Source organism: Magnolia sinica, chromosome 3 (assembly GCF_029962835.1).
Source record: "Magnolia sinica isolate HGM2019 chromosome 3, MsV1, whole genome shotgun sequence".
NCBI lineage: Eukaryota > Viridiplantae > Streptophyta > Magnoliopsida > Magnoliales > Magnoliaceae > Magnolia > Magnolia sinica.
Window position 1 is genome coordinate 43,654,227 of NC_080575.1, and position 12,190 is coordinate 43,666,416.

Here is a 12,190-nt window from a genome sequence, read left to right on the forward strand (position 1 = left end):
AAGTTAATAAGAATTCATCATCAAAAACAAAAGAAAATGCAAAAAAGGACACCAAGCATAAATATGTAATATCCATCGTAAAACTATAATGCATACTGCAAGCGTAATGGCCCCAAATTTAATTGAAACTAGATGCACAAAGATCACATTCCAGAAGATTAGCAGCAGAAACAACTCCAATACAGGAGAAAATCCACACAAAATAGAAGAAAGAGAATAAAGACCAGTACAGCTTGTCTCACAATCGACCAGTCTGGAACTAGCCTTCATGAATGAACCCCCACCACCCACCTAAAGTGGGAAAGAAAACCTCAGCAATTATGTCTAGAAAATGAATATAAAAATATGCCTTGTGCATATGACCGAGTGGTATTTATAGGCCATGCATATATCCTAATTTTCTTACACTCTGGAAAGAAAGACACTTGTTAATTTCTAGAACTGTAAACCATGCATATAAGTTATAAAACAAAGGATCAGACTCAAGAGTTATGTGTTTATACATGCATGTAAACAACTACTCAAGTAAGGCCTCTTGCCACACATGTGACTAAGGTGGACCCGATATGGACATCTTTTTTTTTTACACAAATGGAACATGCACACGTAGGATGCAGTCCAATTGCATCAATGCCCAGCTTGAAAGAAATCTACTCCATTGAGTTGATGGCTATGTACTCATTGTACTAATCCAAGATAATGCACTTAAAGTCTTTGGTTGAGATCCACATGTTGTTGGTCAAACTCTCTACTTGACTAGAAATTTTTGAAACCCTCCTTGACATGTTGAAACTATCCAATCATCTAACACATCTTCGACAACTTCCTTGAATTGGCAAAGTGCATCAGGTATCTAGAGAGCTCGTACTTCTATTGCTTAGTCTTCATGATGTTCAAAGTATAGCTCTAAAACTCGGTGACTCGACTTGAAACTCAGCCAAGTCAAGGTCAAGTCAACTCAGCTCGGCTAGAAATGGAGAGTCACTATGAAATTCACTAGCAAGCTCAACTCAGTTTAGACACGGGATGACACGAGAAGTTGGCTTGACTACTTGATCAACGCGATACAACTCAGCTTGACTAAAACCAAGATACTTGTAATTTGAGATTCAAACCCACAACATCAAGCAATAAGGGAAACAGTGCCTACCAACAAGACAACCGCAGCTTTAGTGATTTAACTTGGTTATCTTTATATTCATAGCATTTCAAAGCATCAATTATTGGTGTAATACTATTCCTAGTTTAATTATTAAATATCAAGTTGAGTCAAATCAAGTCTTTGAGTCAACACAACCTAACTGGATATGAAGTTGAGTTTTCAAGTTTCTAACTATGGTTCAAAGTAAACTATAAGGTCTTCAACATTAAAAATATAGTTGATCTTCATTTCAAGCGGAAGCTCGATCAAAATGTGATAAAGCTCCGCCTTTCAAAAGTGGAGCTTGGTATATGTTCCTGCTGGAGCCCAAAAATCTTTTGGGCTTAAGGTGCACCGTGACCTAATACCCTTCTTGAAGTTTTGCAAAGTGTCGCCAAAGATCTATATGCCCTTTGTCATTTCATTAACAAGGACTATCTGACTTCCTCGTGTATCTCCTTAACATGCTACGTAAAAGATTCGGCATCCTAGCTCAGTCCAGTGGCAATACGAAATAATACTAAATCAATGGGTTCTTAAAGCCATACCAAACTCAATCTCAAAGGGAGAAAAACCTGTTGTACAATTAATGAAACTGTATAGGCAAAATCAGCTTAAGAGTTCTTATGAAATAATGTGAGCATCAACCAAGCATCTAAGAAGATTCCCAAGGCAGTTTGTCCAGCTGTATGTGGATGATAGGCACTTGAGAACTTTGATTTAATCCCCATCTTAAAGCACAAGGTTCACCAAAAATAACTCATAACTTACAATCATGGCCACACATATGTCATGGAAATACCATGTAGACTAACCACCTCCTCAAATAAAACATTGGCAATGCATGGAGCGTCCGTTGCCTCCTTACAGGGGATGAAATGGGCCATCTTAGAAAACTTATGGCCCATAATGCAAATGGAGTGATAGCCACATTTTTCTTTTTTTTCCCTTTTTTTCTTTTCTTTTTTGCTTTTTTTTTTTTGTTTTTTTGAAGAACAATGAATTAGATTTTATTAGAAAGGCTTCATGACAAAAGTCAAAGCAGCAAAAGAATACAACCTCAAAAGACTTCCCAAGTTACAATCAGAATAGTAATAGAACACAACCCAGATTGCATCCCTGATTACAGGGCCATAAAGGCCGTTACGTAAAGGTAACAGTGGCAATCGTTACACGTTACAGGGTCGTAATGGTCGTAACAGCCCTTATGGAAAAAATGACTTATAACTGTTGTTAACAGCACATTACATCCCCTATAAAGGCCATAACAGCCCCGCAATTGTATGTTATGGGGCAGATACAGGTTTTCCATACTTATAAATCAACATTACAAGGCGGATATAGGTTTTCAGGATTTTTTTTTCAATAAAAAAAGAAACTGTAATGGCCGTTATAGGGGCCGTAACAGCCATTACGACCCATATCGTTAAGGTAACGATGGTGGTTGTTATGGCCACCGTTACCATTATAGAACACTTTGCATGGATGACATTTCAACAATGTTTGCCTCTTTAACCCTACCCAATCGATGATGTCCCTTTTGTATTACCACACTACTTGTTCCCATGATCCTTGTCTGTTGAGGAAGTAGCGTTGATTCCGTTACCACCAAGTGTTCCACAAAACATGCTGCCATGTCGCTTGCTTATCCCTACGTGGGGGGGTACCATGCTAGGCCTAGAGCATATCATCAATCGACTGAGGCATAACCCATTCGATGCCCAAAAATGCTACAAAGAAAATCTAGACTTTTCGAATGAACGAGCAACGAATGAAGATGCGATCTATTGATTTTGCATCGTTCATGCATAAGAGACATGTTTGGGAGGATCATTGACCTTTTTTCAAGATTTTCGATGGATAAGATACACCTTCACCCAACCAAACAAACAAAAGATACTACCTGGGGGGGTACCCAATAGAACCAAAAATCATGAAAAAATTCCTGATTCCTTACCACCTCAGAATCCCGAAGCATTTCGTAGAAAGACTTGACTATGAATTTTCCTGAAGGTGAAGCGATCCAAACCATAGAATCCTTGAAAGCCGTAGAGGGATGAATATTGCCTCCTCATCTGACAAAGCTCATTTGCAAGGGGGCCACCATACAGCACTCTCACCGACATAGGAGAAGCATGAAGCCACTAGCATATTCTTCATAGGGGTTAATCTTGCAAATGATGGAAATTCTAATTCCAAAGGTCTATCTCCACGCCAAGGATACTCCCAAAAGCAAATGCAGTTCTCGTCTCCAAGGGAAATGGCCAGCCCGGGCTTAAACATGGGGTAACCGAATTAATGGTACTCCATATCCCCGATGCAAGAAAATGCTAGGACCTCTTGACTTCCCATCCCCCCTCTGGAACACCATATTTGGATGCAATGACTTCTCTCCATGGCCTACCCTCTTCAGATTTGAATCTCCACTGCCATATACCCAGTAGTGCTACATTCATAGATTCCAGAACTGTAATGCCTACACCTCCATCAAACAATGATTTACACACCTCCTCCCACTTAAGCAAGTGGAATATCTGCTTCTCTTTGGCCCCTTTCCATAAGAAGTCGCACCTTAACTTATCCAACTTATCCAGGACTGTCTTCCGGCACTTAAACAAAGACATAAAGTAGACAGGAAGGTTAGAAAGAGCTACTTTAATGAGAGTGATTCGACCTGCTAAAGATAAATGGCGACTCTTCCATCTAGACAACTTCCTTTGGAACCTTCCAATCAGCTTATTCCACAATTGAGTATTGGCAATGCTAAAAAGAAATCCATGTTGATGCCTTCTCATGAGGCATCTAATATTAGCAGATTGAGTATAAAAAACGATACTCTGATTGCTACCTTTACCGAGCTGACACACTTAATTCACATGTATTATGCATAGCAGGGGCCTGACTGAAACCCGTCACAACCGAAACCAATCGACTCCCATGTACCAACTTGTATCGGATGATTTTTCAAACCCTGATACATGCACACACTCACACTATATATGCATACATATGTATGTACATATAGATACATGCATATACATAGATTAATATATATACATATAATGAACATGCACACAGATATGATATATGTATAACATGATTAGCAAGGGACAAATTTTCCACAGTTTTTTTTAAAATAAACAGCATTTACATATTTTAGATGAGGCCGGGCAGCTGCTAATGGAATCTCTAAAGAAACTTATTTAAAGAAATTGCTTCTCCTCCCCTCTATCCCACAACGTACAAAACTCTTTCTTCTCCTCACACATGTGGCACTCATGTGCAGCCATCCCCTCCACCCAAATTGTTTGGCAGAATATGGATGGAGCATATCTCTACAATCACGGTGATTAAGCAATACTAACTATCCATTTGATGGCTATTAAATGAATAGGTGTGAGTAAAATAGTGACTGGTCTAAATTCCAAGGGAAAAATCTGATGGTAAACATCAAGTTGAGGAGTCACCACCATTCTTAAAATGAGTCTAGTTCACCATCCGAAACCTACTTTTAACACTCGCACGATTCGCAAATCATCCCAGGATCCCATGGTCTCTGGTTAGTGTGGGTCCCACCCAACAGGTGGGCCACACCAACCACAGAAAACCTAAAAAAGAAAAAAGAAACAGATTCGAAGTCAAGCATAGATAGATAGATACCAGGAAAAGCAGCCACCGGTTCCTTGAAGCCGATACTCGACAGGGTGAGTCATGCGAGGAGGCAACAAGACGTTTAACTCAGCAATGTGGGGGCCTGAAGAGGAAGAGGAAGAGGAAGAAGAAGAAGAAGAAGACGAAGAAGAAAACGCCAGCTCCGGAAGTTGTACTGCCAACACTATAAGAATCCCAGCCAGGTGCAGTGAGGGACGCATTTTCCCTTGCATTTCTCAAGGAAAATGCCTTCTGAAGAAGATGGAATGGAAACTAACCAGAACAGAACAGAACAGCATAGCACAGCTCCCTGCTGCGTCGACAAAACTAAAACCCTAGTGACCTCTCCTCTAGTGAACCAAAAATGATCACAACCGCGGGAAAAGTATATTTGCCACGTGGCAGTAATGTCTTGGGTGGGTCCCTCCGGTAATGCCGATTTCCGCTCAACTGGAAGTATGCCTATCCTGTTCGAAATGGCCAGGCCTAAAAAGCAAAGGAGTAAGCAGAAAACTTTTGGAAAACTTTTGAGAAATTTCTTACTGTACGACCCATTTATGGCTACTAACCTTTTTAAGCCCACTTCTTTTTGCATCACCAGAATAAGCTCGTGAAAGCTGGGGCTTTCTATGGCTACGGATTACAACCGTAGCTATAACCACAGCCAGTGAAAAAGTATCCAAACAGCCACGGCAGTCCGTGAACTTTAAAAATATATCTATATATATATATATATATATTTAACATGGAGAAATTTATTCTAACTATATTTTTCTCTAATACATATTTATATAAATATGCATATATAAGCATATAAAATTTTTTCTCTCTTTTTATCATTTCTTTCTTTATTCATTTAACAAGAATATCTTCTAAACCAAAATTAGTTACTTAACGTACCATATATGATTTTGGGGTAGGAGAAGATACTTTAGCCAAACAAGTTGGTTATTTTCCAAGATTCCATCAGGTCGATGGTCGAAAATCCATTTCATTCACTTCGCGATCAATTTCAATCAATTCGCGATCAATTTCATTCATTTCATTTACTTCGCGATCAATTTCATGCATTTCACAGTCAATCACGGCGATTCCCCTTCACTTCACAGTCAATTCCATGCATTTCACAGTCAATTCCCTTCACTTCACCATCAATTCTATGCATTTCACGGCCAATTCCCTTCATTTCACGGTAAACTCCATGCATTTCATGGTCAATTCCGGCGATTCCCCTTCACTTCACGATCAATTCAATTCATTTTATGGTCAATTCCCTTCACTTCACGGTCAATTTTGTGCTTTTTATGGTCAATTCCCTTCACTTCATGATCAATTGACCTCACGTCAATTGCCTTCAATGGGTCCCGGTATAAAGAAGAAGTCGAGCCCAAACAGCTTTCAGTCAAACGGGGTTGACCCCATCTAGACCCGGTTGACCCCATGAAATGCATGGAAATGACCGTGAAGTGAAGCTAATTGACCGTGAAATGAAGGGAAATGACCGTGAAGTGAAGGGAATTGACCATGAAATGCATGGAAATGACCGTGAAGTGAAGGGAATTGACCGTGAAATGCAAGGAATTGACCGTGAAATGAAAGGAATTAACCATGAAATGCATGGAATTGACCGTGAAGTAAAGGAAATTGACCATGAAGTGCATGGAATTGACCGTGAAGTAAAGGGAATTGACCGTGAAATGCATGGAATTAACCGTGTAGTGAAGGGAATTGACCGTGAAAAACATGGAATTGACCGTGAAATGCATGCAAATGACCGTGAAGTGAAGCGAATTGACCGTGAAATGCATTGAATTGACAGTAAAGTAAAGGGAATTGACCATGAAGTGAAGGGGAATCGCCAGAATTGACCATGAAATGCACGGAATTGACCGTGAAGTTAAAGGAATTGTACATGAAAAGCATGGAATTGACCGTGAAGTGAAGGGAATTGACTGTGAAATGCATGAAAATGACCGTGAAGTGAAGTGAATTGACCATAAAATGCATTGAATTGACCGTGAAGTAAAGGGAATTAACCATGAAATGCATGGAATTGATCATGAAGTGAAGGGAATTGACCATGAAATGCATTGAATTGACCGTGAAGTAAAGGGAATTGACCGTGAAATGCATGGAATTGACCATGAAGTGAAGGGAAATTGCCGGAATTAACCGTGAAATGCATGGAATTGACCGTGAAGTGAAGGGAATTGACCCTAAAAAACATGGAATTGACCGTGAAGTGAAGGGAATTGACCGTGAAATGCATGGAAATGACCGTGAAGTGAAGTGAATTGACCGTGAAATGCATTGAATTGACCGTGAAGTAAAGGGAATTGACCGTAAAATGCGTGGAATTGACTGTGGAGTGAAAGGAATTGATCGTGAAATGCATTGAATTGACCATGAAGTAAAGGGAATTGACCGTGAAATGCTAAAGGGAATTGACCGTGAAATGCATGGAATTGACCGTGAAGTAAAGGGGAATTGCCGAAATTGACCGTGAAATGCATGGAATTGATCGTGAAGTGAAGGGAATTGACCATGAAAAGCATGGAATTGACCATGAAGTGAAGAGAATTGACCGTGATATGCATGGAAATGATCGTAAAGTGAAGCAAATTGACTGTGAAGTAAAGGGAATTGACCGTGAAATGCATGGAATTGATCGCGGAGTGAAGGGAATTGACCGTGAAATACATTGAATTGACTGTGAAGTAAAGGGAATTGACCGTGAAATGCATGGAATTAACCGTGAAGTTGTAGTGCCCTGAAAATCGGGGGTCGTGCATACACTCGACTCCCAAGTTCCCGGTATCACTTATAACCGATTTTTCTTATTAAAATAGCATTAATCAGGTTTAAATACGCAGCCAGGAATTTTCTGGAATATGAAGCACAAACACACATGTCTACTGAAATGAAAGAGATCAAATATATATATACAGGTCCAAAAATATACATGGGTCGCACCATGCGTGCCCAACAAAATCACAAAAGAATAGTATGTCTAAAAGAATAAAGCTGAGTCTACTACGCAGCGATCCAACGTCCCATCCACTGAGCCGATGAAGACTCGCTCATCAACCGGAAGTAGGAGAACTCATCCTCCTCCTCGAGGCTCGCACCGCCAGGCTCCTCATACTCTACATCACCTGCGTCTATAGAAGAGTTTAGTTGGTGTTTTAAAACACTATCACAGAGTGAGAGTGGGTGATCAACTTAATGGGTGCTATTAGTCTTAAGTTGTAACAAACATCAATTATATTATGAATTTAATGAAAAATAATCATTCATAAACACCTAACTAATCTTATTAATGTGCATGCATGACGGATGATATGATGCATGCCCTCACCACAAGACTCCCTCGAGCGACTCCATCTAACGATCGCGTATGACTAACACTCCCTCAGAGTGACCTCGACTGCCGAGTCGTCACCCTAACTAGTGCGATGTAATGTGACCGTGTTAGCCGAGTTCTTAGTTAAGTCCATTCATCCAGCAGGTTGGGGAATCTGTTATACCCCACATATCAATGTCTCAACTAGTTGCGATGCCAAGGCCCCTCAACGCGCGAGGCTAGGGCACCGCGATCCTTGATCCTGTCAGGTTTCTCATCCCCGACTTTAAGCACATGGGGAGTGCTGAGAAAAAGGGATCACTCGCGATCACTACGGGGAGGCACGTCACCCCAATGTAGGCTGACAGTTCAGACACAGTGTCCCATTCCACCATGCCCGGCTCACGAGGTGGTGGATCGGTTTCAATTTAGTTATCGATGGGCTACAACAGTTGTAGGGTGTTCCAGGTTTCATACATATGTGAGCAAACAGGGTTAACAAACAAGGTTAGTTAGTAAATATGCTAGACCACACGTGCGAGGCAAGCACGTGACAAACGACATCAGGTACAAGCGACTCATGTAGTCTTACTATTGTCGCCCACACGCACTCGCCCAAATCCATGGATTTAGCCTCAGGATAGTCCTACCAGCAGGACCACCTTCACTTTTCTCATTTTCCTAACCAACCCTAAGGTTGATGGTAATTCATAACATGCCACAAACATAGTTATCCTCTAATATAAGTGAAAATATGCGTCCATAACTTCCGACATGGAATCTCAATTTCTCTACCAAGCAAAGCAAATCATGAAGTGAACTAAAGGTGCAAGTGTATTGTGTGGGTTAGTGAGGAAGATAAGCATTTCATACATCGTAGGAACACAAGCACAAGTGTTAATGAGTCATACATACTATACAATACATTGTATATGGATCAACAGGTCATGGGCATGTAACCATTAAATTCCTACCCCATCATACGAGAGGTAACAAACATGCTATAAGGAACATCACACATGAATCACAAGACATAAGCATACAATGTTAAATTCCTACCCAAACATGAGAGGCAACAAACATATCACAACTACTCCATGTTAAATTTATAGAATCAAGGGTAAGGTGCTTCCTAGGTTTCTCTCTAGATCCTCCAAACACATCATCCAAGCATTCAAAATCACTAAATTCATAATGAAATTGGTGCTAGGCCACCTAAGGTTAATAGTCCACACCTATGAATTGTTAAGAGCTCTAGGAAACGATCCAGGGTTGCCAAACTCGCGGTGGATTCGTAGAGATCCTGAGCCAAATGAACTTTGCATGTTAGGATTACATGTAACATGTAGTTCAACACAAAGGATCTCAAGGAGATGGGTGCTTACCTCTCCAATCGGTTGGAATTCAGATTTTGAGTGGTGGGTATGGGATCTCTTGAGGAAGAAGGAAGGAGTTGCAAAATCGACTTCTCTTGGGCCCCACCTTTAACTACGACCCACTTTCTCTCCCTTCTTCACTCTCCCTTCCCCTCTTCTTCTTTTCTTCTTTCTCCCCTTTCTCTCTTCTCTCTTTCCTTTTTCTAGGGCAAAATCGTATGGGGAAAGGGGGTGCCTAAATGGGGCTCTTTTATAATGTAAGATTCTTTGTAAATGGCTCCAAGGGCTAGGTTTTTACTATACTAGACCTATGGGAGGGTCTTTCTAAGCTCTAGGGCCCACTATGGGGTGTACGTATTGATATACACCGTAGGATAGTTAGCTCTAATGATGATCAACGTATGTATATTATCGGCCTGCCATTTGGATGCACCGATCGACAAATATGATTAAAAGTCTGTTCAACGGTCACCGATAGTCGACCGGGGCTGCTGCTATACGGATATGAGCAGGGAAATATCCATACTTCATGGGTAAAGTTTAGTCATAAACCGATGGTCCGAAATTCTCAACTTTGCATAAGAGTGAAAGACCCAATTCACTTAAGTTTTAGTTCATTCTTTTAGGGTATTTGCACTTCTTATGCACTCATCCTTTAGCTCAAGTTGAGCAATTCTGGACCGTACCTAGGTCAGACTCTCGTAATGGACGTCAAGCCCAGTAAGACGGATATTACTCTATAGTTTTGGAACTAGTGGCCTACTAACGAGTGGTCTAGAGCTTGTTCGGAAAATCGGGGCATTTCTCGAATGAATTTGACAGTGAGATTTCTCGTGGGCGATGATTAGGTTTTGGATTAGCTATGTTTATAATGTGGCCTATTATAACTAGTGAAAGTGGAGATTTGGTCATGATTACTCTAAACCGTCGGTTTTAAGCTAAAAGAGTAACGGGGTTGATCTAGTCTATTATTCAAGATCCGGGCTTTATTTGACTCAGCCCCGGTTAAATCTATAATTTAGTCATGATTTTCTTGATTAGTTAGTGATGGATTGATTAGATTTGGCTCTTATGTGAGTAAATCATGGGGCTACACCTGATGTTCAAGTGATCAGGTGAATTCGTTGGCTTCCTACGATTGATTAATTGAACTTGTGCGGTTATTTACTGGTTCCACCCGTGTATAAACTAACATTGAGTGCTAACGGTCAGTAAGTGATAATATAAGTTAATTACAAAAAAAAAATTCAAGAATTTTTGAAAATCCAAAACAGTGAAAATTCAGGATGTTACAGAAGTGAAGGGGAATTGCCGAAATTTATCGTGAAATGCATGGAATTGATTGTGAAGTGAAGGGAATTGACCGTGAAAAGCATGGAATTGACCATGAAGTGAAGGGAATTGACGGTGAAATGCATGGAAATGACCCTAAAGTGAAGCAAATTGACCGTGAAATGCATTGAATTGACCATGAAGCAAAGGGAATTGACCGTGAAGTGAAGGGGAATTGCCGGAATTAACCATGAAGTGAAGAGAATTGACCGTGAAAAGCATGGAATTGACCGTCAAGTGAAGGGAATTGACCGTGAAATGCATGAAAATGACCGTGAAGTGAAGTGAATTGAATTGGCCGTGAAATGCATTGAATTGACAGTGAAGTAAAGGGAATTGACTGTGAATGCATGGAATTGACCATGAAGTGAAGGAGAATCGCCGGAATTGACCGTGAAATGCATGGAATTGACCGTGAAATGAAGGGAATTGATCGTGAAGTGATTGAAATTGACCGCGAAGTGAATGAAATTTTACATGGTTATCTAATAAACTTCAAGAAGTTCATGGTCAATTTGACGAAGTTCGGGGTCAATTTAACGTGGTTATCCAATAAACTTCAAATGCCCTTGCTTTATCAATTTCACTCTATTCTCTCCCTTACACTCAAACACACGCCCAAACTCATCTCTGTCATCCCTATTCCTTCTTTTCATCCATTTTCTTCATTAAATTTCCATAGAATCTCCATCCTACTATCACATTACATCTTCCATGTTCCATTCTACTGAAGGTTACCTACATTCGTTTTCTAAGAGGACGTGAATGCTTTAATAAATGTGAAATCTTGTAGGCTTTTGTCCGAAGAACGTGTTTCATTTCAACACACTCTTATTCTTCTTCTCGAACACGGATTTCACTGATACGGTGACTGTGGGAGGATTACATGCATTTCAGTTATGATAAATGTAACGTCCCGAATTTTTACCAACTTGGCGATGGGCATCCTTAGGCAATGGGTCGATCCTAAGACCTTATTAACTTCTCAGAACTAAATCCCAAAGTCTCAAATCCCCTTTTTAACCTATTTCCTTCAAAATCTCACCTTTCACCACCTTATTCTTCAAAATTTTCTAAGTACTTTCATATTAGACACAAATCCTAAAGTTTAGGTGATGAAGAACAATACTTAAACTAAAAATTTTCATAAATAGTAAATAAATAAAAAATGGATTATTGACTATTAACCTTTTGTAATCTCATAAAATAAGTAAGATATTTGGATAGATCAGCTTCTCCTACCTCAAAACATATATTGCACATCGTGTAACTCATCTCGGATTGAAAGATACACCCGTTTCAAATATCGGGTGGCGAAACCACCACCAGATAGGACAACGAGTTTTC

The 12,190-nt window shown here is 40.1% G+C and overlaps 1 protein-coding gene across 3 annotated transcripts in view; it reads right to left on the reverse strand.

Annotated features, from left to right (window-relative positions):
* LOC131239858 (nuclear pore complex protein GP210) overlaps positions 1-5,265 on the reverse strand; it is a 157,053-nt gene extending 151,788 nt beyond the window's left edge. For 2 of the 3 annotated variants that reach the window (XR_009168445.1, XM_058237749.1), the window contains exon 1: positions 4,802-5,265. Coding sequence is in view for 2 of the 3 variants with exons in the window: in XM_058237749.1 (XP_058093732.1) it covers positions 4,802-5,025 (224 nt within the window). In the remaining variant the exon portion in view is untranslated. The remainder of the gene's footprint in view (positions 1-4,801) is intronic. The other variant, XM_058237748.1, reaches the window with a different exon arrangement.
* Positions 5,266-12,190: the final 6,925 nt, after the last annotated feature.